This window comes from Struthio camelus, chromosome 2 (genome assembly GCF_040807025.1).
Source record: "Struthio camelus isolate bStrCam1 chromosome 2, bStrCam1.hap1, whole genome shotgun sequence".
NCBI classification, from domain to species: domain Eukaryota; kingdom Metazoa; phylum Chordata; class Aves; order Struthioniformes; family Struthionidae; genus Struthio; species Struthio camelus.
The window spans coordinates 63,420,838-63,445,891 of NC_090943.1; the positions used below are offsets into that span (position 1 = coordinate 63,420,838).

At 41.7% G+C, this 25,054-nt stretch overlaps 1 protein-coding gene across 6 annotated transcripts in view; it reads left to right on the forward strand.

The window, feature by feature from the left end:
* The first annotated feature begins 2,326 nt into the window (after nt 1-2,326).
* Nucleotides 2,327-25,054, forward strand: part of ADCY1 (adenylate cyclase 1) — a 163,250-nt gene continuing 140,522 nt past the window's right edge. For all 6 annotated transcript variants that reach the window (XR_011139776.1, XM_068936073.1, XM_068936074.1 and 3 more), the window contains exon 1: nt 2,327-3,115. Coding sequence is in view for 5 of the 6 variants with exons in the window: in XM_068936073.1 (XP_068792174.1) it covers nt 2,447-3,115 (669 nt within the window). In the remaining variant the exon portion in view is untranslated. The remainder of the gene's footprint in view (nt 3,116-25,054) is intronic.

Here is a 25,054-nt window from a genome sequence, read left to right on the forward strand (position 1 = left end):
ATACTAATTTATCCCTCAAGATACACGAGCTCAGAAGAAAGCTAAGGACAGGTGAAAGTACAACAGTGTGTGTCTGCCTAATATATGTGTGACTGAGGGGAATTTATGCACCCAAATGAACAATGAGATGTAATTTCAGAGCTTTCCAAACACGGTGGCAATATTGCAAGATAAAGGAACCTTTTTTTGTTGCATTTCATTTCTTTACAATTAAACATCTATTCCCGTCTCCAGCACTTCGGTCAGCAAATCCAAATCCTTTACTTTCTTCTTCAAGGAGGTTGTTTACAGAAATCTAAGTTTTAACCATTTATTTTTACAGTTCTGCACTGCTTGAAAGACTAAATCACAGACCAGGAACCCACTGTGAGTGGCATCGCATGAACCCAGAGTAAGTGACAATCATTGCCTCAAACATGAAATATTTTGAGTCTGTAACACACAGACTCCAGCAATGTCGATTCATTCCCTTTTCCAAATGAGGTCCATACAAGTTGTTCAAAAGAACAACTGCATACCAAGTCTGGAGGGCTAAAATTAACATAAAATACTAAAATATTAATGTGAAAAACTATCTTGCTTTAGATCATATATCAGAGATTTTATTTAATACTATTTTACTATGCAGAACTGAAATACGATTGTCTTCCCTAGCTGTAACAAATGTTAAAGAAGCCCTGCCTGCTGTTGGTCTTAAGGCTGTAGCTCAAATCAAGAACGGGAATCTGACTTCAGTGACACTAAAACCAGCAATTAGATCTTCAAAATATCCTTGGTAGTAGGATTTTGCTTGGATTTTGGAAAGTATTGCTACAATACTTTTGAAAAACCAAATGTGATCTGTCTCCATAATTTGTAAAAGTATCCTACCTCTGTGCTTTCCTAACAGTATTCCTTAAAAATGCTTGATCCAAAGCCAGCAGAAGTAAAGGAGTCCTTCCCCTTGTCTTGGTGAGTTTGGTATCAGGCTCATAGGGTCTAAATTAGACGCAGTGCTTAGAGAAAGTAATATTGTACTGTATTCTTGGGTGGCAACTTGACTGTAGTGGTGTGGAGTAGTAGTGCTGTAGGCAGCGCTGAAAGTTTTTTTTCAGAACGACAAGCAGACTGGGAGCTCGTGTTCTTGATGAGGCACTGAGTGCAATTCTGTGTGGGATGATAATTAACTCCTGTCACAAGTGTGGCTGTCCACAGCCCCTGACTGATTTGTACGCTCAGGCAGGCAGAAGTGCTGACAGAAACGTGGTTTGGTTTGGTTTGGTTTGGTTTTAATTCTCTTTGGCTGCACTTTTTCCAACTGCTTCACAATCCAGCAGGCAACACTGGTAACATCAGCGAGTTCACTCAGGCAGATAGACTTTATTTCTCCAAGGAATCAGGATTCACCTCTCTCTCTCTCTCAATATTCATATAAATATATATATATATATTTGATAGCTGTCAAGGCAGACAGGGCACGCAGGGCAGCCTGGCAGCAGCCGAAGCCCGGAGGCTGGCACGGCGGCAGCCCCGGTGGGCTGGCGGCCCCTGGCACAGCGCGGGGCGCGGGTGCCCGGCGCTGCACAGCCGCGGGGTGCCCGCCTGTTGTCGGTCGGCGTGGCGGTGCCCTGGCTGGGGGACGTGTCCGGCTTCCCGAGCGAGCGGCGCGCAGGCGCCTGTCGCTCCCCAGCCCCGGTGCGATGCTCTCGGACGTGGGAAGGCGATCGCCCTGCCTTTCGCTGCCTCTCTCTCTGGCCCCTCTGCCTCGTTCTTCCTCCACTTGGTCCAGTCCCCTGGCTGGGCTTCCCTTGTTTGTTTGTTTATTTATTTACTTGTTTATTTGTTTATTTATTCCGGTGGCGTTGTTTGGGTTTTATTTTATTTTTCTGAAGTGTTGTCCACACCCTGGGAACCCATTTACCACCGGCTCCGTGTAGCTCCTGCAGACAGCAGTACCTGAGGGAGACCCGCCTGTTGCTTATCCCCCACTCCCCTTCTCTCCTCTCCCCCCCGCCCCCGGCCCCCCACACCCCCTCCCTCCGCCTGATTCCAAACCTAAGGATGGTGTTTTGGTGTCATTAGGAGATTAACATCCCCGGAGCACCAGGGAAGGAGGAGGAGGAGGAGAAGGAGGAGGAGGAGGAGGAGGAGGAGGAGGAGGGTGGTGGTGGTGGTGGAGGGGCGAGCGAGCAGGCGAGGCAGAAAGCGGCAAGGTTGGCGCGCTGACACCAGCGCGGCTCTCCCTCCTGCCGCCGTCCCAGGCAGCCCGGCTCCCGGGCGGCCTCCGCGGGGGGCGTTTGCCGGCGCCCGCGGAGCCGCTGCGCGGGGGCGGCCGGCGGGCGGGCGGGCGGGCGGCCGCGCTCCAGCTCGCAGCCCCCCTCTCTTCTATGAGCAGCGCGGCGGCGGAGCGGCGGCGGCGGCAGCAGCAGCGGGGGACACCAGGAGGAGCATCTCTTCCCCGGGGTTTATGAATGGCCCTGACATGGAGGAAATACCGTTTCAGAAAGTCAAGACCAAGAGGAAGAAGTGCTGCCACTGCTGCTGCTCCCCGCCGGCTGCCGCGGCGGCGGGAGCGGGCGCCGGGCTGGGGGACCCCCCTCCCTTGCTGCTGCTGGATGCCATCGCCTGCGAGGACGAGTTTGACTGCAAGGAGCTGGAGGCTCTCTTCCAGAGCTACAACCTGAAGCTGGAGCAGACGTCCACCCTCAAGGCGCTGGCCGTCCTCATCGTGCTCACCGCCAGCCTGGCCCTGGTGGAGCTGCTCTCCGGCCCCAGCCTGACCATCTCCAAAGGCTCGCACCCGGTGCACTGCATCATCTTCCTCTCCCTCTTCATCGTCACCAATGTCAAGTACCTGCAGGTCACGCAGCTGCAGCAGATCGTCAAGCTCACCTTGCTCTTCAGCTTCACCTTCTCCTTCCTCTGCTGCCCCTTCTCGCTCGGCGCCTATGGCATGGAGCCCCCCAGCGCCCCCGAGCAGGGCATGTGGCAGCTCATGCTGGTCACCTTCGTCTCCTACTCGCTGCTGCCCGTCCGGACCCTGCTGGCCATCGTCTTCGGGCTGGTGGTGTCCGTCTCCCACCTCATCGTCACCGCCACCTCCGTCAGTGCCAAGCGGCAGCGGCTCTGGAGGACGGTGAGAGCGGGCCGGGGCACTGCAGCAGGGCACCGCCGCGCCGCGCCGCGCCGTGCGCGCCCGCTCCTCCGCGGGGCCCGCGGTGGGGGGCGCGGGGAGGTGCGCGGGGAGGTGCGGTGCGGTGCGCGCCCGGCGGCGGCACGGAGCTGCCCTTTCCGCCGCACCCCGCTAGTTACAGAAAGTTGCAAGGGGCGGTGGGGGGCGGCTGGCCGCAGACGGGCGCTCTCAACTTCGCGGCGGAAAGGAAAAGCTGCGGGGAGGGCAGGGGCGCCGCGGCCCCGGTCGGCGCAAAGCCGATGCCTGTGTAGAGCCCCCCCCCCCCCCGCCTTGCCTCGGCGCACGCTGAGCGCGGGCAGTGCGCTGCGTGCGCAGGTACCAACTTCGAGTTGAGTCGTAGCCCACCTTGGACCCTGCGCGCTCACAGCCCAGCTCAGGGCAGCGGCGGGAGAAAAGGGCTGAAAGAGGCAGGAAACCCAGAGGGGGAGCCCCCCTCGCCTGCTCTCGCAGCGTGCGTGGCAGTCCCCAACACAGCTGCTGCCCCCTCTCCACCCACGGTACTTTGCATGTCGGTGAACTTCGTAGCAGTTCTCCCCCCCCCCCCCCGGGCTGAATTAATCCGGCAAAACCTCCCTCTGCAGCAAACATCTTGGGAAACGTGCTGCTGCACTCCCCCCCTCCCCCGAGCAGCTATTTATAGCCCTGCAGGGCTTTCTCCGGCTCCCGTGGCCTCATGGGCCGCATTGGCGGGGGGGGGGGGGGAGGAGGAGGAGATGTGTGTGTTGGGGGGGGGGAAGCGCTGGGGCTGAGAGTCGGGGTTTGCTGCTCACAGCTCCGCTATCTGGTGCCTCGGAACCATTGGGAAAGAGAAATCGAAAATTTGTGTGTTCTCCCTCGTGTTGTATCGGTTATGTTTGCCCTCAGGGGAAGCACACGGGGTCTGGGGTCTAGATTAGTGTTAAATAATAATTCAGTGCATAATTGAAGTACTTAGTACATTACTTCTGCCGAATCCTCGTATTATTCTCCTTGGCCGTGTGGGGCTGTGTTGTGGTGCTAGGACATACGGAGTCGACGCGGGCGTAAACATTGCCATGAGCAGATGTGCATTTGTACACCTTCACGCCCAGAAGTGTAAATTCCTTCTCCCTCCTTCCATGCACGCGCAAACACACCCAAACATGACATATATGCACATAATGGAGGTACACAGGGCAAACGAAGACAGTCGGGTTGCTGAGACGTACAGGATTATTCTCGGCTTGATGCTGCTGAGCTGGTGGACAAAATAAATTGTATATTTCGAAGGGGAAGAGAGAGATAAGCTGAGCTTTATGATTTACCCAGATAATCTGATGGTCTATTTTTAAATGCGTGATTTAGAGTTTCCATGAGGGGGAGAGCTGATGAAATGCAGGAGCACTGACAGGAGTTGTCTTTGATAGCATCCAAAAGGATACTAAAAGCACTAACACATTTCCCTTTGAGTAGGGCTGCAGAGAGCCCTTTTTACTGGGTACCAGTTTAGTCCTTCGGGAAGTCCAGACTATCCTGGCTCTCCTGACATGGAGGCAAATTTTCCTTGATGGTAAGTTGCAGCTCAGTGTGGCACCTGCTGTTCTAGACAAACAACATAAAGAAGCTGACAGTAATGTCTGCGCACTAAATTATCTAACCGAGGGCTTGAATGAGTAATATTTTGAAGAGCGACAAGCTGCTAACTTTTTTCTTCACGCGAGTTTAACTCAGGTATTCAACAGGCAAGAAGCTAGCTTAAAAATGCATAAAATATTTGACTAGGGGCTGATATAACACATGTAGGTTTCTTCTTCATCACCCTCTCCCCCCCAACCAAAGTAATTTCAGTAGTTTGTATGCAGTCCCCTGAGCAGTATGCTTTGCTGGAGGCAAACAGGAGGCAGAAAGCAGCTCTGAGTCAGGCAAAATAACTGGTCTGTGAACTTGCATCGCACAGAAATGCACATCGATTTGTCACACATTTGCAAGCAAAATGTCTTATGGACTAACCCTGATTATAGAAGGGACCTGTTCTTTATAGAACAGGTCCTTATAGAAGGGTCCTCCTCCCCCCCCCCCCAACAACGATTTCACAATGTCTGGAAATTTGAAGCTGTATAAAGGCCACATCTTCTTAATTTTATTTGGCTGTCCTGAGGGTATCGCAGCTCTTTTTGTAAAGGCTAGAATAGATGCTCGCGCTCAGCCTCGATCTGCTTTCCAGCCACTGGATTTTATCACGACCGTCCCAGTGCGCATAGACGCAGCGTGCAGTCAGACTGTCAAGGAGGCAGGACTGCTCCGTGCAGAGCATGAGTGGCTGTGCTCTTCCCCCCAGCCCTTTGCCCCTCAACCCCTAACAGAGGGGTAAATTTCAGTCTTTAAATACAAGTCTGCTGTACGCAGAAATGCAGAAACACCAGCACTGCTGAGACCAAAGTTCTGTTAAAGAAGCCTCTGATTTTTGAGCGACTCAGGCTGGGACCCAATTTGAATTTTATTTGGCCTGAGCTTTAAAAAAGTGCAGATCTAATAAATTCCACTAAAGCTGAACCAGCACTACAAGTAGTCAGCAAGACTGAGTATTTCATGGTGTTTCAAGTTCAACACTTTAAAAACAGACGTAGGCAAGTGAAGGGGTTTATTCCAAAGTGGACTTTCAGTGTGTGTTTTCCTTTCCATGCTGCATGAAGAATCACTGTATGCAGCTCCTTGAATGCCAGAGGTCTCATTGACTTCAATTGTGTTGAATCAGAGCCTGCCTGGGCCCCATGGTGTGCTTAAAATTTGCATTCGTATAAATGTACGAACATTTCAGCGTATTAAAATCAATAGATCAGCTCATTATGGGAAAAGTTTGTTATGAGGTTTACACTGTAAAGCACATTTAATTCAAGCGTGATAGTTTCCTGACAGTGCAGTGCTGTCTGTGGGTGGTCTGTGGAGATCGCAGGCTCGTTGCTTCTAGCTCTCTCCACCATTAGAGAGGGTTTGTCTTGTCAGAGACACATGAATGCAGAAAAAGGAGAGGAGGAATGGGAGTGCTGGGAGGCGAAGGGAGAGCAAGGAGTAACATGGAAGAGCTTGAGATTTATCTTTCCGGTTTTTAGACAAGTGGCAGATTCCAATCTGCCCATCTTTCCTGCTGACTTCTTACCTGAAATGTAATAAAATATAACATATGTATGTAAAATCTAGAATATGAATAATACAGAAAATACTTGCTGGCGACCTTGGCCCCATTTGGAGTAAGTTCATGGCAAAAGATGTGTTGATTCCACATCTGTTTTTGCATATCTTATGTGATGCTGTGATAAAGATGTAAATGATGTATATAATCAACAGCTTATTAGTCACATTAGACAGACTCCCCTTCACTTCCTTTTGGAGCTGTGGAATAAAATGTTCTTGCCAAATATTGTCTTGGGTAAAAGTGTGAGGAAGTAACCATAGAAGGCAGAAGCTACAAAGAAAGGTCTAAGAACGTGTACTCTAGTCTTTCTTTCCCTGTAATGTCCAAATATATTGTAGGTGCTTTAGAGCAGTTACAGAACTACAAAACGCTGCCCCAAGGAGCTTAATCTAATTTTTGTTGTGATGCAGTGAGTGGGTGTTAGAGACATGAAGGGCAGATGGGGTGAGGAAAGTGGAGGCTGCTCACAGAAGTTACTCGGTTGTGGCACGCACACATTTTGATGACTTACTATTAAATCACTCTTTTTTAGCCCTTTAAATATTTTTGTCCTTTTTTTAAAAAAAGTATACTTTTTACAGAAAATTCATAAGCAAATCATATACCTATGAAGTACCGACACATATGATGTAAATCTTTGTGAAAGAGCAGACATTTGTTAGCACCCTGTTGACCCAGTTCTTTTGGAAAACCAAAGTTGCAACTTGAGTAGCAAAGAGCAGAAGAAGGAAGGGTGCTATTAGTGAAAAGATATTTTGTTTTCCACTGTGTCGAGAAAACAATGTTATTGTATATTGGCTGTATTTAAAACAAGTTTCGTACATCTGTTATTTATTTATATGATTTGTGCTTTCATTGATTTCAGCAAGTAACAAAATTGTAGTGGGGAACTGGTAGACTATATAAAGTGTAACATGAAGAAAGCTGATGGTTCAACAGTTGGCTAAAATAATGTATTTAATACTTACAGTTGTATTTGCTAGCTTAACTCTTTCCAGGTCAGTGTGATAGTAATCTGGTGTAACACAAGGAGTCATCGTTATACTGTTGTATAGTTATTTTTTCTTCTGCTAGTGTTAAAATGTAATTAATGAACACATCACTGAAGGAACTGTTAATCTCCACACCTCTGTTTCTCTCGCGTAGAAGGTAGAGTCTAGCAGCCTAATAGAAGGGTTGCAAATCAAAGACAGCTCAGCTCTCTATTCCAGTGCCTATTAGAGTTTGGTGCAAAGCTTAGTTTTTCTGCTCCACACCTATGGAATACCGCTGAGGGACCGTTTTCGTTGATTCTGTATGGTGTTTCTCAAAGATTAGTATTAAGACTATCTGTGAGTCTTGCAAGTACCCCTGTACGCTAACAAGCCATTTAAATTTCCTGTTTGCGTGCCTTTCCAAACATTGATGCTGCTATTGTTAAAGAAAGATTCTCAATATCCATGTGTAACTGTAGCTTCAAGTTGACTTTTGGTCCACGTTAAAAGATTACTTAAACTTCCTTTTTTAATGTGTGGAAGGCACATAGCTAAAAAGGGATTTTAATCTTCATTTGTGGCATGAGGGTTGCCAGGGATTGACCACAGTCCTTTTCCCTAGGTGCTGAAGAACAGGAGTTTCTGGAGTATAGCGCTCCATGTAGAGATTAATGTGCTTTTGGCTTCCTGAGTCTGCAGGCTGCTGACACTGCTGTTGTTCATGGCTTTCTAAACAATATCAGCATGCTAATGGTCCTGCCTGCTTGAGAAACAAGGAGCCTTTGGGGAACTGGCAAGAATCATACAGACTTGGAGAAGTACTAAATAACAAATAATTTATCAGATAAGTTCTGTTGTTTTTCTCCTGCTTAATAGGCTGGGGAGAATGCTGCTTCCCTCCAATGTATTTCGCCATATTCACAAACTCAATTTTCAAAGAACTGAATTTTTTTTTTTTTGGAGCAATTCTTTGTGATGATTTGCTGCATAGCCTGTGCATGGACAACTATGGCTAGTATATTGTTGTTTGTGTTGCAGTAAAACCTATGGATCCCCATCATGGACCAGATGTCGGTTAACCGGTCCAGTGAATGGTCCAAATACACACTGAAAGCACAGACCCTCTCCTAAATGCTTATAAGTTTGTTACAGAATACTTTCTGAGCACAATGACTTTAAGAAAAAGCAACTTTACTACCATGTGTCCAACTCCGCAAACCTCAGAGGACAGGAAATATTACACTAATGTTAGTGAAAAACTCCAAAACTTCCCCCATATAGTTTTTTTTTTTTCTGTAAATAAATTCATCATGTCTTTTGCTATACCAAGATGACATGTCTCGCTTTGCTGGATTGGAGGTTTCTAGCTCTCTAGTAGTGTTAAGCACCAGTCTGTAGCATGAGGGTTGCTGCTTCTGGAGGGAGATTTGTGAACAGCATATACACAAGTGGAATGGTCCAAAGTTAGTACTAAGTGCAATTTATTAGCCAGTGCCACTGTTTAGCAAATTAATTTGGAAGCACACATAATGCATATGTGTGCCATTGTATTTCATAATGCATTAAGGAAGAGCTGATCCCAACAGCATCGTTCAATATACAAAAAATGTAAAGCATCTTATCTGTGGTGTTTGGCTGCACAAACACTTTGCATGAGTTGGAGCTTGTTTTATTCCTGGAGTTTCTGGATCTTTCCCTTAGATATCAAGCTATTTCTTTCATTTTTTTTTCCATTAACATCTGCATCTTTTATAAAAAACATTTTCTTTATATTCCTTTTTTTATTAGAATTTTCTGCATTGTCAGGGTACTTCTGATGTGAATTGAACTGACAGTTTATATTGCTGTTTCTTTCTTCATATGGTTACTGATACTGTTAGTCATTCAGTATGCCTAGTCATTTAGGTTATCTTTATTGTCCAGTATGCTGATCTGTCCATTGGTGTTAGGTATTAGTAGTTGAATCAGTTTTAGAAAAAGGTGGTCTTCTGGCAATTAGTTAATGGATTTTGTAAATATATTTCACTGGGATATGACTTTCCTGTACTTCCACAAGGTATGAACAATATGTTTTATGGTCTTGTAAATGTATAGTGCTCAGCAAATCACATAATTTCTTAGCATCTCCGTATGTTCTTGTTTGATTTCATATTCAACTTAAACAGTCCACAAGTATAAGCATCCGCAGGATAAAACTGTAAGTGATTTTGGAAGAGTTATCCTTTACTTTTGTAAATCTGTGAGTCTCTTCACTCTCTCTCCCTTGCTCACTCACTCTTTCTTTCTCCTTGGCTCCACCTCTTCCTCTACCATTTTGTGCATTTTCTTTGGAAAAAAAAAATCTGAAGGCAATTTGCATTGGTTTTATTAATGGTGAGATCTGAATGACTTGTCAAACATTTCTAACATATCTTGGTCTTGTTATGCTCAAAATCTTGTATGGGCAAAAAAGGAAACACGCCTTACATATAAAGTCAGGAATCATTTTTAGTATATTTAATAGTCAAATCCAATAATCATTGTTAGTCTAGATCTAATTACTACAGAAAGAGAAAGAATACTTCTGTGCAGAAAAATAGTAGTAGTACAGTTAAAATTGTTATACCCACACTCCTTAGTTTCTTCCCATTTTTCTAATGTTATGCTCACCATTCCCCTGCTTCTGTGGGTGTTAAGGTTGGTGGTTTCTGGTGGTGAAGGTGGTGTTATGGCGAGTGGTCAGCAGCTGGAGTCCCTCACTGGGAGGATGTGATGTTCGTGTTGCTGATTTCTTCTTCCTTGCTCTAGGATCTGCTTGGGGTCATTTGTACATGTTTGCTAACGCTCTTTTACACCTCACTGTTCCTTCATTGGTCTGCAGCTGCCTCTTACATCAAATTTACTTTATATGGTGCCTTTTACGTATGTTAGCTGTTCTCTTTGCTACCCCTAAAACCAGTTTTCTCCATGTTCAGGTCTGCATTTCTTTGATTGCCCATTGGTGAGTTTTTTGGAGCCTGTGCCCCACCTCTTATCATCCTGTACCTGTACTCCTCTACACTGCACCGTGTCTCCACTTCTCACGGACTCTGTTATCATACCAAGCCTGTATTTCTATATGCTACAACTGTGTGCTAGAATCATAAAACCATGGTGGTACCATGCAAAGATAAACAAAAGGAACACAAATTAGCCATAGACACCTGGTAATTTAGAAAAATTGCTGTTCTGTCTAAACCAAGTGAGACAAAGTTGCAGGCAGGCCGAAAAAGTTCAGAACAGAGCAAGCCTGACAAGGCTCAGACCAGAGGCTTTGCAAACTCAGCACAAAGCTTATGACCTATTGCTAGCAACAGTACTGTGCAGTACTGTATTACAGGGCTACATGGTTGCAGTGTTTGTTCATATAGGTGCGTTTCAGACTGTCTCCATCTGTCCCATCATTGCTTTTATTTTGCTGCTAACAAAGTGGGCTAAATGGTGGCCTCGTTTCAGAATGGTAAAATGTCATTGTCTAGTCCCTGGTTAATAAGGGAAAGTTGCACATAACCTTAGGAATTAGGGGCTGTAGTTAGCTTCCATACTTATTATGTGAAAACTCAGTTTGTGCAGCTCCTAACTCAAGGGCACTCAGTTTGAGGTTAAAGACCTTTGAGGCATCTATTGTAAAAATTATTGAGGGTTTTTATTTTTGTTTTGCGGAGTTTATTGAATTTATTATGTTTGTTCCTTCCTTTACCTATGCACCCTGATCTAGCAGGTTTTGTGCAGTTCTGCAGCAGTGGGGACACAGTCGTAGAACTGTGCCAAGAGTTTTGCACAGTAGAAGATTCACTGCTTTCATTAACCCTCCGGCTTAATAACCAGCTTCTGAAGATGTGATTTTGCATATATTCACTGCTGGCTTCATGCAAAAAGATACTGAGCATAAGAAATAATTGTCTTTGTGATCTGCTGTGTCTTCTGAAGTCAACCCCCCCCAACTCATTTTCCCCTGCTGTTATTGTAGTACAGTGCCTTGCTGCATAGAACAAGTGCGGTGCGGCATCTGTCTAGGGTGGGTTTCAGTTTATTTTCATCTGCTTTAAACACAGCCCTGGATGTCTGTATTAAATGGTCCTCATTAACTAGAGCAAAAGTTTTCTTTCTAGACCCTTTCTTAGCTCATTCTGTCAGTTTAGATGCGTCGCATTCTCAGCGTTAGATGTTGCTGCTGCCATTTCAGAAAACGTCAGTAAAATAATATCTTCTGCTTGTTGCCGTTAGTTATTGTCTTATGCTTTCTTAGATTCAAAAGCCGTGTGCTTCTGCCTCCTCTACAGGAACAAAGTAGCACAAATCATAAACAAGTGCGAATGTCATGTGTTTAAGGTCAGAGGTGAGCCTGAACAGCATTATTCCTTATTGCTCCTCAGCTCTAGGTGCCAGAACAGGACAATTGTTGAGAGACTCTTTATGAGGGTAGAGAAGCTCAGGAAAGGGGTAGCATGATTCTCTCCTACGCAGGTTTCATATCTTGATTAATTCATAATATTTAATAAGAAAATTTCATCAAGAACTTAAGAAGTTCATGATTTACAAATCTTGAACATGGCTGGCAGGAAGAAGTCAGGTACTGCAATTCCTGGAAGACTCTTGCTGTTAGGAAGAAGAAGGGAAAATGCAAGTGGAAGAGATTGGTTCAGATTTTAGGGTTGAGAGCTATCTTTGGCTTGATACGGTGGATAAATCTGTGAGAACATCGAAGAATGCAAGTCACTCAAATCTTTTATTTTAAAATTTCTGAACTATGCAGTTTCCTTCTTTCTTACTTTCTTCCTCTGGGCCACTTTTCATGGGAGAGGTTGGCTATGCTCCCAATTTTTAAGATACGTACCTGGAGAAATATGAAGAAACAGCATAGCCACTGCCCTTTCCATCTGGAAATGGAAATAACCGATGACAGTAGCGTTACCTTGGATTTACTCTGGTGTAGTATGGGCTGAGTACTTCCCTTCAAAGCAGATTAATACAATATACATTTTAATTCATATATTATATTTAAGCATTTATTTGAAATTTTATTCATATACATGCACATTAAATATAATGCAGGAATATTTATGCTGTGTGAAATTTCCACATGAGCTGTTCCTGAAAAAAAGAAATCCACCAAATACAACGAATAGAAGGAAAAGATATTTTCTTCAGCAGCATTTGAAAGAGTAGAAAATCTCAGAAGTTTAGATCCCATGTGGCTCTAAGGCAGGCAATAACGTGAGGGAAAGCTGTAAGAAATACAGTTATTTCTTTAGTTGGGGTTCAGGAGCTACAGAAGTTCTCTGAGATCCAGTGGTGCGTACTGCAAGAACTCATCTAAGTATGGCTAATATAAAAAACGTCATAGAGCAATATTCCAGTATAACACCACCTTTCAGACATTAGCTCTGGTACAGTGTTCATTATTGGATTCAGTAACAAATGCTTCTGTGTCCTCCTATAAAACTGCTAAGACTATAGAAGTAAACATAATTAATTATTTTTTACAGTGGTTAGCACATAAAAATAAGGGGTGCTTATAGCCAATCTGCCAGTTTCTCTTTTTTACATAGGTTGTTCATTCATACACTACAATAGCAGAGAAATGTTTTTCAATTTCCATAAATTTGCTTGTGATTCTCTCTAAGAAGATGAAAGTAATTATCCACCCACACAAAATTAGGAAATGAAATAACATTAATAAACACAGACATAAAAAAGGTTTACTTAAAATATACCCTTAATTTGAAATATTAACAAGAAAAAAATACTGTGCTGGACTGGAACTTGTGTAATTTGCTCATATAAAATTGAGAATAGGCCTATGTCTTCTAAGTAAAGAACATCTTTCTGTACATGTTGGAGCTAATCTGTATAAAATATAGTGGGGCAAAATGAAGCTTGGAGATAGACTGATTAATGCTCATCCAAACCAAAGGGTATGGGCCTCAGCCTCATACCACTTCTAAACCCTGAAAGCTATCTCACAGGGCTTTGGGGGGATTTATGTGATGTGCCAGAAATTATTCTTTCCTGTAAGCATTTCATCCTAGAATGCACTTAGATGAAGTGGCACACCATTTCATGTGAGTTATGTAGGAAATCAAGATATGTTTAACTGCAATAGTAACTACATTGAAAAGAACCTCTCCTTATGAACAGACTGGCTGGCAAGATAGGGAAGATACTTCTGTATTAAATTGCCGTTACCTCTCGAGAGTCATCAGTGTCATGGGCTGTTGGGGTTTGGGATGCTGCTGCTGCCATGGGCTCATGGATCCAGGGCTTTGGCACTGTGCTCTGAGGATGGAGGATCACCCTTCGTGGGTCTCTGATATGATACCTGGCATGTGGCTCTGCAATAGCTGTGTTTGTGTCTTTGCTGATACATGCTGTTTTAGAGCAAATCAGTTATAGTGGGTCTATGGGAGCTGGAATAAACCTGGTTTCTACTCTGTGGCTGGATTAGAGGTGAAGTGACTGGTCTGTTTGTCATTCAGCTGTGCTTTCAAATGTAAGGAACAGTGATGCTTTACAAAATACGCAAACACAGTCAGTGTTATCTCTGCGTTCAGTAAGAGTGTTGCCTCCTCCCACCCAGTTATGTAAGTGGAAGTGGTGGACACAGGCTGCTTGTGTTCCCCAGTTTGAAAGTTTACATTAGTTTTTTCTTACTTTCTCCATGCAACTCTCCCTCTATTTCGGGCAGCAGTAGTTTGAGAAGATCACAGCCAAGTTAATTTGCCTCGTCTGATAGCCAAAATAAGCTGCTTTATCGGTAGTCTATTTCTTCTTGCTGGTGCTGTTAAAAAAAAAAAAAGTCTGATTTACCCTTTTAGGAGACCACATCCTGAAGAGAGGATTCCTGTTCTACATTGCACTCTACAGTATGTGTTAATATTAACACATAGGCTGAAATAGCTTTGATAGGAAGGTAATGCACTTTTCTAACTGAAAGCGCCTGCTCTTGTTGTGACAGCTTCTAGAATATCTTTCACTGAAAAGGACAGTTGTGCTTAAGAGGAGAGCGAGCTTCCTTTGCTGAGATTTTAATCAGTTCCATTGCTGCTGCTAAATTTGAAATCTAGAGGGGGGTGACTGATTGATAAAATTGTTTGGCTTGGGTTTTTTTTTTTTTAAATCTCAATAGCATTATTCTAAATCTTACTCGATATCTGACAGAAACATTAAGCAGCTCATGCACATGAGTCTCTGAATACTCACTGTTTAGTACAAACCTATGCGTAGTTAAGGTATTTATTTGGTGAACAATATCTAGAGTAAACCTTAGGATTTTCCTAGCTTGCTAACAAATAAGGATGTGAAAAACACACTGCTCTGATTCTTGGAACTTAGGAAAGTATATGCTGAGAAATTTTACAGTTGTTATTGAGTTAGAGTGAAAAAAGTACTGAAATGGGCAATGACCGCTTGCAAAGCTATGTATTATTCACATTCCCAATTAATATTTCCATAGCATTACTGGCTGAGGACCATCTGAGGACCTAATCATTTAAAAAGAAAAACGTGTTGCTTGCTTGCTGACTTTTTTCTTTTTCTGCTGCTGCTTTTATGCAACCAATCCCTGTCGGCTGTGTGCCAGGTATTGCAGTTCTTGGTCCAGTGACCTCCATTGAACTTGTCCCAAGTGAGAACATCAACCAGATGCAAGAAGATGGAGCGTTCTCCTGGGGTGGGCATGACTGCAGACAGGATGCTGATCTTTTCTAAGTTCCCCAAGGGTGGGCGATATTCAGTGATGGGACTTCATCTGTCTTGTCAGTTTGTGAATCTGCACTCATGAACCTTAGCCCCAAATCTCTATGATGTTATTTGCGAAAGCCTCCATTTCTCTGGTGCAGTCAGGTACTGAAGAACTGAGCTTGGCTACTGATCATGAGGATTTGTCCTTCTTTTGGGCAAAATGTAAGAAACTTTAGGGAGAAATTGTCTTTCTCACAACATATCTCAGATGCCCCTGGAGCTGTCTTTTGAAGTTTACATAGAGCTTGTGCTGGCCCTCTGTAAAGGCAAGGATTTGACGCATACATAATCTGTGATCTAAAGTTCTCCAAAAAAATTCTTTCATGGGTAAATATCAAGTACTATCATGGCTTCTTTGGCTTTGTGCCTGATAGTTGCTGCCATTCCACATGTTAAAACAAAAGAGAAGGCTAAAAATTCCAAGACTTATAACTACTTTCTACAAGACAATTGAAAACTCTTTTTCCTAAGGCTATAAGTTTTAAAGAATAATTTCAAAGCTGATATAGAATGCACTTCTGAGTTGCAGTAATCTCACTGTACACAGTCCTTGATGCAGATGATTTTATTCTACAGTACAAATGTTGGTAAATGTATTTTTTCTTATAGCAACTAAATGGTTCAAGAGCAGAGCTGTACGATGGAAAGGCTTTTTTTTCTTTAGAGTCATAATTGAAATTTATGTTGATACTGTTCGAAATTTTATTACCATCTAAAGGGATTTTGATAGCCTACCAACATGTGTAAGACAGACTGACGACAACAGTCCGGTTTCTGAGATGCAAGCATGAGTTTCACGTAGCATCACTGTTGGAGAACCAGAAGCTCACTAGCAAAGTATTAAATGCTTAATCCTGAAAGGACACAGAATGAAGGATCTTACTCAGCTTTAGTGAGAGTTCCCGGAAAACTGGGAGTCAAATTTATTACCATCAAAAATACATTGATGGCTGTGGTGGGGACTTCCTTTCAGGCCTGAAGGGATGCTAATCACCTTCATAAAAACCTCCCAGATTGAGCTGATCCATGAGCTTGTGCCTGTTTTGGTGCCATACTGAATTAGTCATTTTCATTTCTATGGTACTTGCCTCACTAAGACTGCAAAATTTGACTTCCCACATACCTATCAATGTAGAGACCTCCTAAGCAAAACAGTATCACAACCAGGATCTTCTCTACAGCTAATTCCATAACAAGTTGCAGCTCTAAGTATAAGACTACTTATTTGGTGCTTGCAGGTACCAGATTAGGCTAGATTATTGTTTATGTTGTTTCCTTAGTCTGTGGACAGTGCTGCTTTACTAAAATTTCTTACGCGGTAATATACGTATCTTACATGTAATTATAATGAAAGTTCGCAAGACCTCCTCTCTGATAGTATTAATATGCATAACAACAGAATGGGAGGGAAACATCTCTCTGAGTTGGTACAAAGTCTACTATCTTGTTTTTTTTTTTTTTAATCTGTTAGGTAAAGGCCAAGATTTTTACTCTGGCAAAAGTCACACAGAGCCTAATCAGTCCCAAGGGAGAACTGAGGGCTTTGACACGTCAACAAGTTATGGCAGGGTAACGCATTAGGACGGCATGTGGCATGCTGCAGTAAATGCAAAGTATTTTTAGGTTGTTATTTCTTTAAGGAAAAGGGGTAAGTCGTCTGGAAATGGCCAGGTACCGTGGCTGAAAAGCAGGCATGCAGCAGGCTGTCTTGGAGGAGCTGAACAGTGAAAGCCCTGAGGGTCAGGTTACTCATCCTCAGCAAAAATAGTTATCTCCGTAGCATTTGGAGATCTCGCAGCTGTTTTCACAGAGTTGTTTAAACTGTCTCCTGTTGGAAAGCTTCTTGGGATCAAGGTAGATCTCAGAGGTCTAGCAGTGGCTTAGGTATATCACTATAGGTGTTGACAGGTATTATCAGAGTTTGTAGTTTCTGGGTTTACTTCTTTTAGGGATTTTGCTGTGACAGAAAAGTACCACAGGAAAAATTGACTTTAGTTAAATTTTTCCATCTTTGTCCAATGAGCACAATGGATCATTTGTATATACTATGACCTATTCCTCTACTGAACTCTCTTCAGGGATGGATTTCTAGCCTGGCACAGGATCCTCTGAGCGTTAGGAAGAAAGTGGGAGTGTTTTTCTTGAGACTGAATGAGTGTTTTTTACTGTTGAGTTATGAACTGATTCCAAGCAGAGCTCTAGATTTAAACAATACATATTTTAAATGATGCCTGTATTCCTATGAGGTATAGACTTAAAACAAAAGCAGAAAACTGAGGGCTCAAATATATCTAGTGGCTTTTATCTTTTTCAGAAATTTCAAGTTCTTCAAATACTTTGATGGGAAAATTTCAGAAAGCACTTGCTAAAATAATGTACTCTCTAAGGCACATCTCATGGAAAAAATTGAAAACCTCAGTTAATATAGGTAGTGCAAATGTGTGCATTGGTGCATTAAGTGGGAATATATCTGAGAAGTATACACGGGCAAAAATTGACTTGATCTTTTGTTAGTTAACATTTTTAACAGTAAGCAATTTGTATTTGAATGACAAACAGATGTTACCCTTGAAAAGTCTTCTACAGCTGTAGCCAAACTGCAGCCTAACCCATTTCATTGTAGAGACTGCATTAAAACAAGATTATTTTCATACCACACAAATTCATGTGTTCTTCTTGTTCATATTTTCCTTAAATGTAACATTATTGAAATTATTTTTGAAAAGTTCTGAGATTTAAATAAATAATCAGATACAAAGACTTGCTTTTATCAATTAACAAACACCAGCGGCTTGGTCCTACCTTCCATTTTATGGATTAATTTAGTCCTTATTAAACTGATGGACACAGAAGACTGCCAGTGACAATCCTAATGCCAAAGGCAAGAAGCAGACTTCTCTTCGCACTAGCCTGTTAGTGCACTTGGGGTCTAAAGCATGTTGTCCCACTGCTGAGCGTTGTATGTACGAATGTTATCTCACATTTGTACCTGCTGTATAATGTGTGCAAATATCACAGTAACTCCAACTAACAGATTTTCCCCTGTGGCAGGGAAACTGGAACACAGGGCTTTGTATACAGAAGGTGGTGAAAGGTATGGGCACCGTACCTTGGTGTGCCATGCTGAGGCAGTGATGGTGCATTCACTCTAGGCACTCCAAAGTCACTCCCTCCAGCTTTCATTTTAGGTTAGTTGTGCCTATGGCACTGGGAAGCATGTACAGCACTCCATACGGTCCCATCTGAGGTAACAGGTATGCTATGAGCTGGGAATCTGTCAGTCCAGATTAAGTATGTGAGTTTATGGACTCCATCAAGTAACCAGCTTCCTTTTGGCAATTCAGCCTTTCCCTTCTCTGTTGTAATCTCATCTATGTGCATTATAATGTGCATCTATGTGTATTATAAAATGACAAAAGAGCGCTGGCACAGCTCTGCACTGCAGCTGAGGACGGATTTGTTGGGGAGTATTTAGGAGATGTTTTGGCAGGAAAATTACGCCAAATTTGTTGGAACCATCTCACAGGCACTCACACCATCTCACAGGGAGCTGATCCGGATTTGAACCAGTCTAGCAGCAACAGCTCTCGGATGAGTCTGCTAGTCTTGATCGTGGCTGCAGGGACTTTGATGCTGGCAGGATCAGGTGGGAACAGGGCTGAGGAACCGGGGAAGCAGAGAGGGCAGAGCTACTTAGATTGACTGTTCAGTCAGCTCATGTCCTCATGAAGTGCTGCAGCAACACCCATGATAACTTCAGTGGTGTGTGCACATCAGTGGGAGTAGATTTAGCCCCTGGTGACATCTTTTGTAAAGGCAGCCTAGCTTTTCAGTTTATCGCTAAACACAAGCGCATTAATTTAGATCCAGCTGTTTGGAAAGTAGGTAAATCAGGCGATATGCTTAAAGGTTAAACTGATTAAGTGTGTGCTCTAAAGCAATGGTTTTCACTGATGGACCCGTGAACGTTTTGCGGCAGAGGTGCCCAACCTTTAAACAATTCACTTACATAAATTACTGTTAAGGACCAACGATTATATTTCCTTATGTTTCAAAGACCTCTTAAAAGTAATCCAAGGACTGCCCACTTTAGCTGTTTGTACAGAGAGACTGCCAGAAGTAGGAAGTAACTTCCAAATGGCTTTAGCAAATGAATTTGAGTTCAAGGTTGTGAATTCATACATTTTAGGCATCTTTCAATGCCCCAAAACTTTTAACAATCATCTCAGCATCCATAAAGAAGTTTTGTATGGATATCGATTATGGCAGGCTCAATGAGTGAATCACAAGAATCTGTCTGTTCTGGAGCAGTTAAAGATAATAGTGTCACTGGTACCAGTTGTGCATGATGGTGTATTTTGGTATGGGAAACCAATGGGTTTTTCATATTATTATGGAAATGTTATGTAACTATGTTATTTCTTTCAGAACAGAGGGAAACTAGCTACTCTGCATACAAAATAGTTTCTGCCTTTTACTATTACTTTGATTATATTTGGTTCTGAACACCTGAGTTACAAGAAAGACACCCCAAAAAATCTTAGTTATGGTAGCAAAGATGACACTCTGTAATTGCCCGTGCTCCTCGGCACTGAAGCATTCTCATACAGTCAAGAGTTTTCTGTTAGTTTGGCCCGCAGTATTTTTCAGGAAGAGGCCTTGCGTAGTAGTTTGGATGCATATTTTCAAATATAAATGTCTTGCAGCAAATTCATGGAAAAGGCAAGAGAGAGTTTACTGAAAATTAGTGATGCAGTGCTTTAAAATATACCTTGAAACCAGTCTCACTTTGTAGTAGTGTCTCAGGGAAGCACTGTTTGGTTAAGATGTTTGTGTCTAAATCACAGTTTTCTCATTACAGCTGAGACAATATTAACACAAAACAAACAAGGAATTGCTCAAGAACCTTACTCTTCAAATTCTGGTCTGAAATTCAGTTTTTCTTCTTATTATTTACCATTCATGTTATGGTAATGCCTACAGGTGTCAACTTCAATTAGTTTTTCAGTTTGCTGGTTGTTACAAGTACACAAATAACAGGCAATCCTTTGTCCTCTTGCTAGACGTGGCAAAGAATAGGAAAAAAATTTGGAGACATAGAGAAATGAATTAATTTGGCAGAACTTAGAGATCAATGAGAATAGAGCACGTCGCCTGACTCCAGCTGCGGTTGTCTGGGACAAGGTTTTCATAAAGTAAAGGCTTCATCTTGAGCATCACAAAGCCCCAAGGAATAATTTAAGATATTTCCATTTACTCTGGGCTAAGCTGTACTGTCATGTCTTCTTTTCAATTACTTTGAGATGAACCTTTTCCTCTTGTCTGCATGATGACTTGGGGCAGGATGTTCATAAAAGAGTGAAGAGTTTCATGTTACAGTTAAATGGAGCATGTTTATGAGCCACTTAAACTTTTTTCCAACATATTTGCCTCAATAGCTTTGTTATTAACAGCACAAGCTGTAGATGAGAGGTTGATCTTGTTTACCCGAAGTGATGGCATCAAGGAACACAGCCAAGAATAGCTATTCATACATATATTTTCCAATAACAGTTGGAATTGTTTCATGTCATAATTTTTTCTGTCTTGGGCAAACTGAAGCTACAAGTATGTTTTTGAATATTTTTCCGTCACATTTTATAAGAAACCAGCTATAGTTTGTACTTTATAATGGCTATTCATTATAATTTTACATCCCAGATAGAATGCAGAGATACAGATGAATGGTCTTTTCCCAGAACATATTGTATTTTAATTATGACAGTGCTGAGAGACTGAAATTGTAAGACTAAGTGATGTGAAACCTGAAAAAAGATCCTTAAATTCTATGTTTTCTAGAAAAGTAATTTTAATTTCTGTTTGATATTTCTAAAGGAATATTAATAGACTTTTTTGGAAACAGTTCACTGGTTTACCTGCAAAGAATTTTGTCTTCTCTTTGCTCCACTGCACAAAATGAATAGATGTAGGATGTGTGTACCTGGCCAAGTGGGGAGGAAGCTTAGAGGAATCAGTGGTTAGTCAAACGAAAAAGAGGAAGGGAAGCTGCCGTTTAACCCTGTGTTAATTGATATTGATTCCTAGAAGCTGTTTTAAGCTATTTTGTATTAGGAGAAGACATTATCATACATGTTATGGCCTTTTACCTGTAGTTTTGTGTTTTGACAGCACATGGTTGAAGCATACGTCAGAAAAGCAAATTAAAATAACTAAATAGTAGATGAAAAGTTTACAATATGAGGAATATAAGTGGTTGATTTTATCAAATATCATGCAAAATCACCATTTCCCTTCTTTTGTCTGCTTTCATTTGTGGTACTTCCACTGTGCCTGTTTTGCTGTCTATTTGAATATTACATTTGAATATGGTAAATGCTAGTCTAAAGTCTACGATTGCCTACACAAAGATGGAGCAGATTTATTCTGAAAGATATTGAAAGAAGTATCCTGCCTGTTTTCTATTTTTTCTCTTTCCTCATTCATTTTTTCCCTCCCAAAGGAAATGAGTCAGAGGCCTCTTAATTTCTGCATTCTGTCTGTCTCTTTTTCTCATTAGTGTTCTTGCATAGCACGCGCACAGATTTCCCCTTCATTCATCTCTAAGCATCTCCATGACTAGAGGAAGGTCTCTTTTTTGATATCTTTTCTGGACTTGCTTATTACACAAGCCGTAAATAGAGATTTCTGCAAATTGTCCACAACTCCGTCTTGTGCAAGACCCTCAGAAGAGGAATTCATCTTGGTGCCTCTTCAATTCCTCACTCTTTTCAAGAGTGGAAATTGATGCAGAAATGGGAAAAATCAGGATAACTCTTTGTGTGTTTTACTTCCTCCTTGAATAAGCAATTCACGCACTGACTTCAGTTATGAGTTTGCTTGAGTATGAGCATCAAGATTCCTCCTTCAATCGTTTTCAGTATCTGAGTTGAGGAAAGAGTAGGAAGTGGATGGGCTCTTTCTGTTCTTAAATCATCTTAAAACAACTAAACTGAAATTTGTGAACCTCTGACAGAGTATGCATATATATATTTTTAAGTTGAAATAATTCTTCTAAAAAATAAAGCCCTTCCTTTTCCTGGCACTATCACAATTTTGTCAGTTAAGTACTTGAACTTTTACTGCCTGCTTAATTTTAGCTTTCTGAATTTTAAGTTTTTTGTAAGGGACTCTCCTTTACTCTGTGATTATACAGTAGCTAGTAATCTGACTGAGGTGTCTGGTCTGGGTGCAAGCTCAGTTTCATTGCTGAACAGTGGTAAACAGAAATGGTGACAATACTTAAAATGTTGGTGTTGCTTTTTTCTTCTTCTGTCTGGTTAGTAAGCTCTTCGTGTAACCCTGGGCAGCAAGTGTAACATTGTAGGTGTATTGCTCTTGACTTTCCGTAAACACGTCACAAGTGTACAACTTCATAGTTTCTTATTTTGCTTCTTGAAAGATCATTTATCATCAACTAAGAAAAAAAATACACCACTCCACCTCCTTAAAGTGAAGTTTGTTTCTTTTATGAATAAATACTCCCTGGCAGTTCTCATTTTCTGAAGCTTTGATGCAGATGTTAAAAGCCTCAGGAACAATATAAATTGTGGCCCTTTACAAATATAGTTTCCAGGGCAACTGAAGGGCCTGCTGTTTCATAAACACTGTGCTCTCGAGTAGAAGCATTTGTCTGTCTTCAGGAAGACTATTTTATATTTAAGCACATTCATTTTGAAGTCATATCCCCCAGTGAAAAAATGCCTCTATCATACTCATTCGGATCTGGATTATTTGAGAGGAAAGCTCTAAAATGTATTGTATAACTGCTCTTGTAAGTGAGGTTTAGACTGTAAATATGACTAGTATGATGCAAGATATTTGACAGATTTTCCCATGTGCTGGCACAGCATCATTCCTGTAGAACCCAATGAGGAGGCTGCCAACAGCCCCCTCTGAACGCAGTGCTGTTAGCCACTCCTCTCTGTCAGAAGATCGTCGTTAAAGCCCAGGTGAAGTTTTTATTGCAGTTAGTTTGTGAAGAGGGGGATTTTTTCGGTTAATAGAATATATTTGGGTTGTAGCTGTGCTATTTTGTGTATGTGTGTGTATGTGTATATATACATATATATATATATATTTATATATATATAAAATTTGCTAGCATAATAGCAAACAATAGTATAATTTGCTATTGATAGGAACGTGTATACTTTTCCTGTGCAAAAAGTGATTGTGTTAACAGGCTTGTTTCAGACACTTCATATACACCCTTATATCAATTAAATAACATCCGTCTTGAACGATTTAATCTCTTTCAGTGACTTGCACCATTGTCGACCTTTAGGCTTTGGAGTAAATTCTTTACTGTTCTTCTTTGGGAAGTAGGGGTGGGGAGAATAGCTATACTACTCTGTGTGATCACCAGCATTACAAGCCTTTCTTTGGATATCGTATTTCAGTCTTTATGCAGGACCAAGAGACAGTATGTGAATCCTACCTTTCTTTTATGGAATAATCAATGTGGTGTCTGAGCAGATAATTAATTGACTTGGCTGCACTTAAATAACTTGTGAATAGATTGAAAATCAAGTCCAAAGCAAAGATGCAGTAAATGAGTTGAATGGTTTTCTAATTTTGCCATGGATCATGTATTTTCAGTATTTGCAACGTAACTAATCTTGGTAAGATTTAGAGAATGTATTAAATACTGTTATAACGTTATTTAGTTTTCTGCTGCAACTAAAGAGTATTTTAAGGCACAGTCATTTTGGAAAATGAACTAGATTTTGTCCTCAGTTATTATTTACATAGTTCTTCCTGATATCTGTACCAAATTTGTTCATGCATGTCTGAGTACTATGCAAAAAAAATGGCCTAGATCAAAAGCTTGTTTTCGTTATGTATGCTCAAAATAATTTGGTATTTTTTAAAGAGTTAGCTCAGATTTTCACTAATTTTAAGTGAGACGAGAACTAGACTTTATTTTAGACATCTGTCTCTGGTGAAGTTAGTTCATGCAGGATTCGGGACACTATTACCTACTCTTTCTCTACATGCGTCTGTCCGTCCATCCATACATTCCTCTCTCTCTCTTTTTTCTCTCTCTCTCTTTTTGCTCTCTCCCTTTCTTTCTCCCTCTCTTTTTCTTTCTCCCTCTCTCTCTCTCTTTTTTTTCTTTCTAATGTGATAGGGTAAAGAAAATAAACACTATTTTATTCCCTCGAGTACAAATGTTGATTTCACTCTGCTAATGAAGACTGCTCAGATAACGATTAGCGCAAGACTAGCACACTGGAGAATCCATAAAGAACTGTACAGGGATGAAGCCAGCGATCTTCTGGAGGAATGTGGTCGGAGGCTGACTTCAGTGGGAATTTTGACTGGAAAAGCCTAAGGAAAAGTGAAATACAGATTTCAAGATTTGATCTTCTGGCTACTTGTAGTCTTTTGCAGATTAAAGCGTTTTAGCTTCTAAGGCTTGAAACAAATACTTGGCTGAGGGTATTTTTTTATTTTGTTTTGTTTTGTTTTTTTCCTCCATGAAAAGCAGTGACCTAGTCAGGGCTCATCACCAATAGTAGTCAGTAAATGTAAAGCTGTTTAAGCATAAATATCTAAACCCACTGTTATGAAGGCTAAATAACTCTACAGATAATTTAAGACATGTTGATGATTACATTATGCATTGAGATACTACATTATGCATACATTGAATGAGACTTGGGCTGTGAGGCACAGATCCTTAACGTTATTTATGTCTCAGAGCCCACAGGTTGCTTTCAGAGACGATTAGGTATCTAAATACCTCTATGGATTTGTATCCAAGTCAATTGTGCTGGGCTGAACACTTTCAGCTGCTTTGCAGTATTCTCCACAACCAAGTTTTCATGAGCAGACACCTTGAAAAACTTGAACGCTGGTGAAAGTTCTGGTTCACACTGAAGCAAATTCTAAGAAAAGGCAGAAAATCACTTTTTTGCTAGTAGGGCGAAGTTTGTTGAATGTTGACTTGGGAAT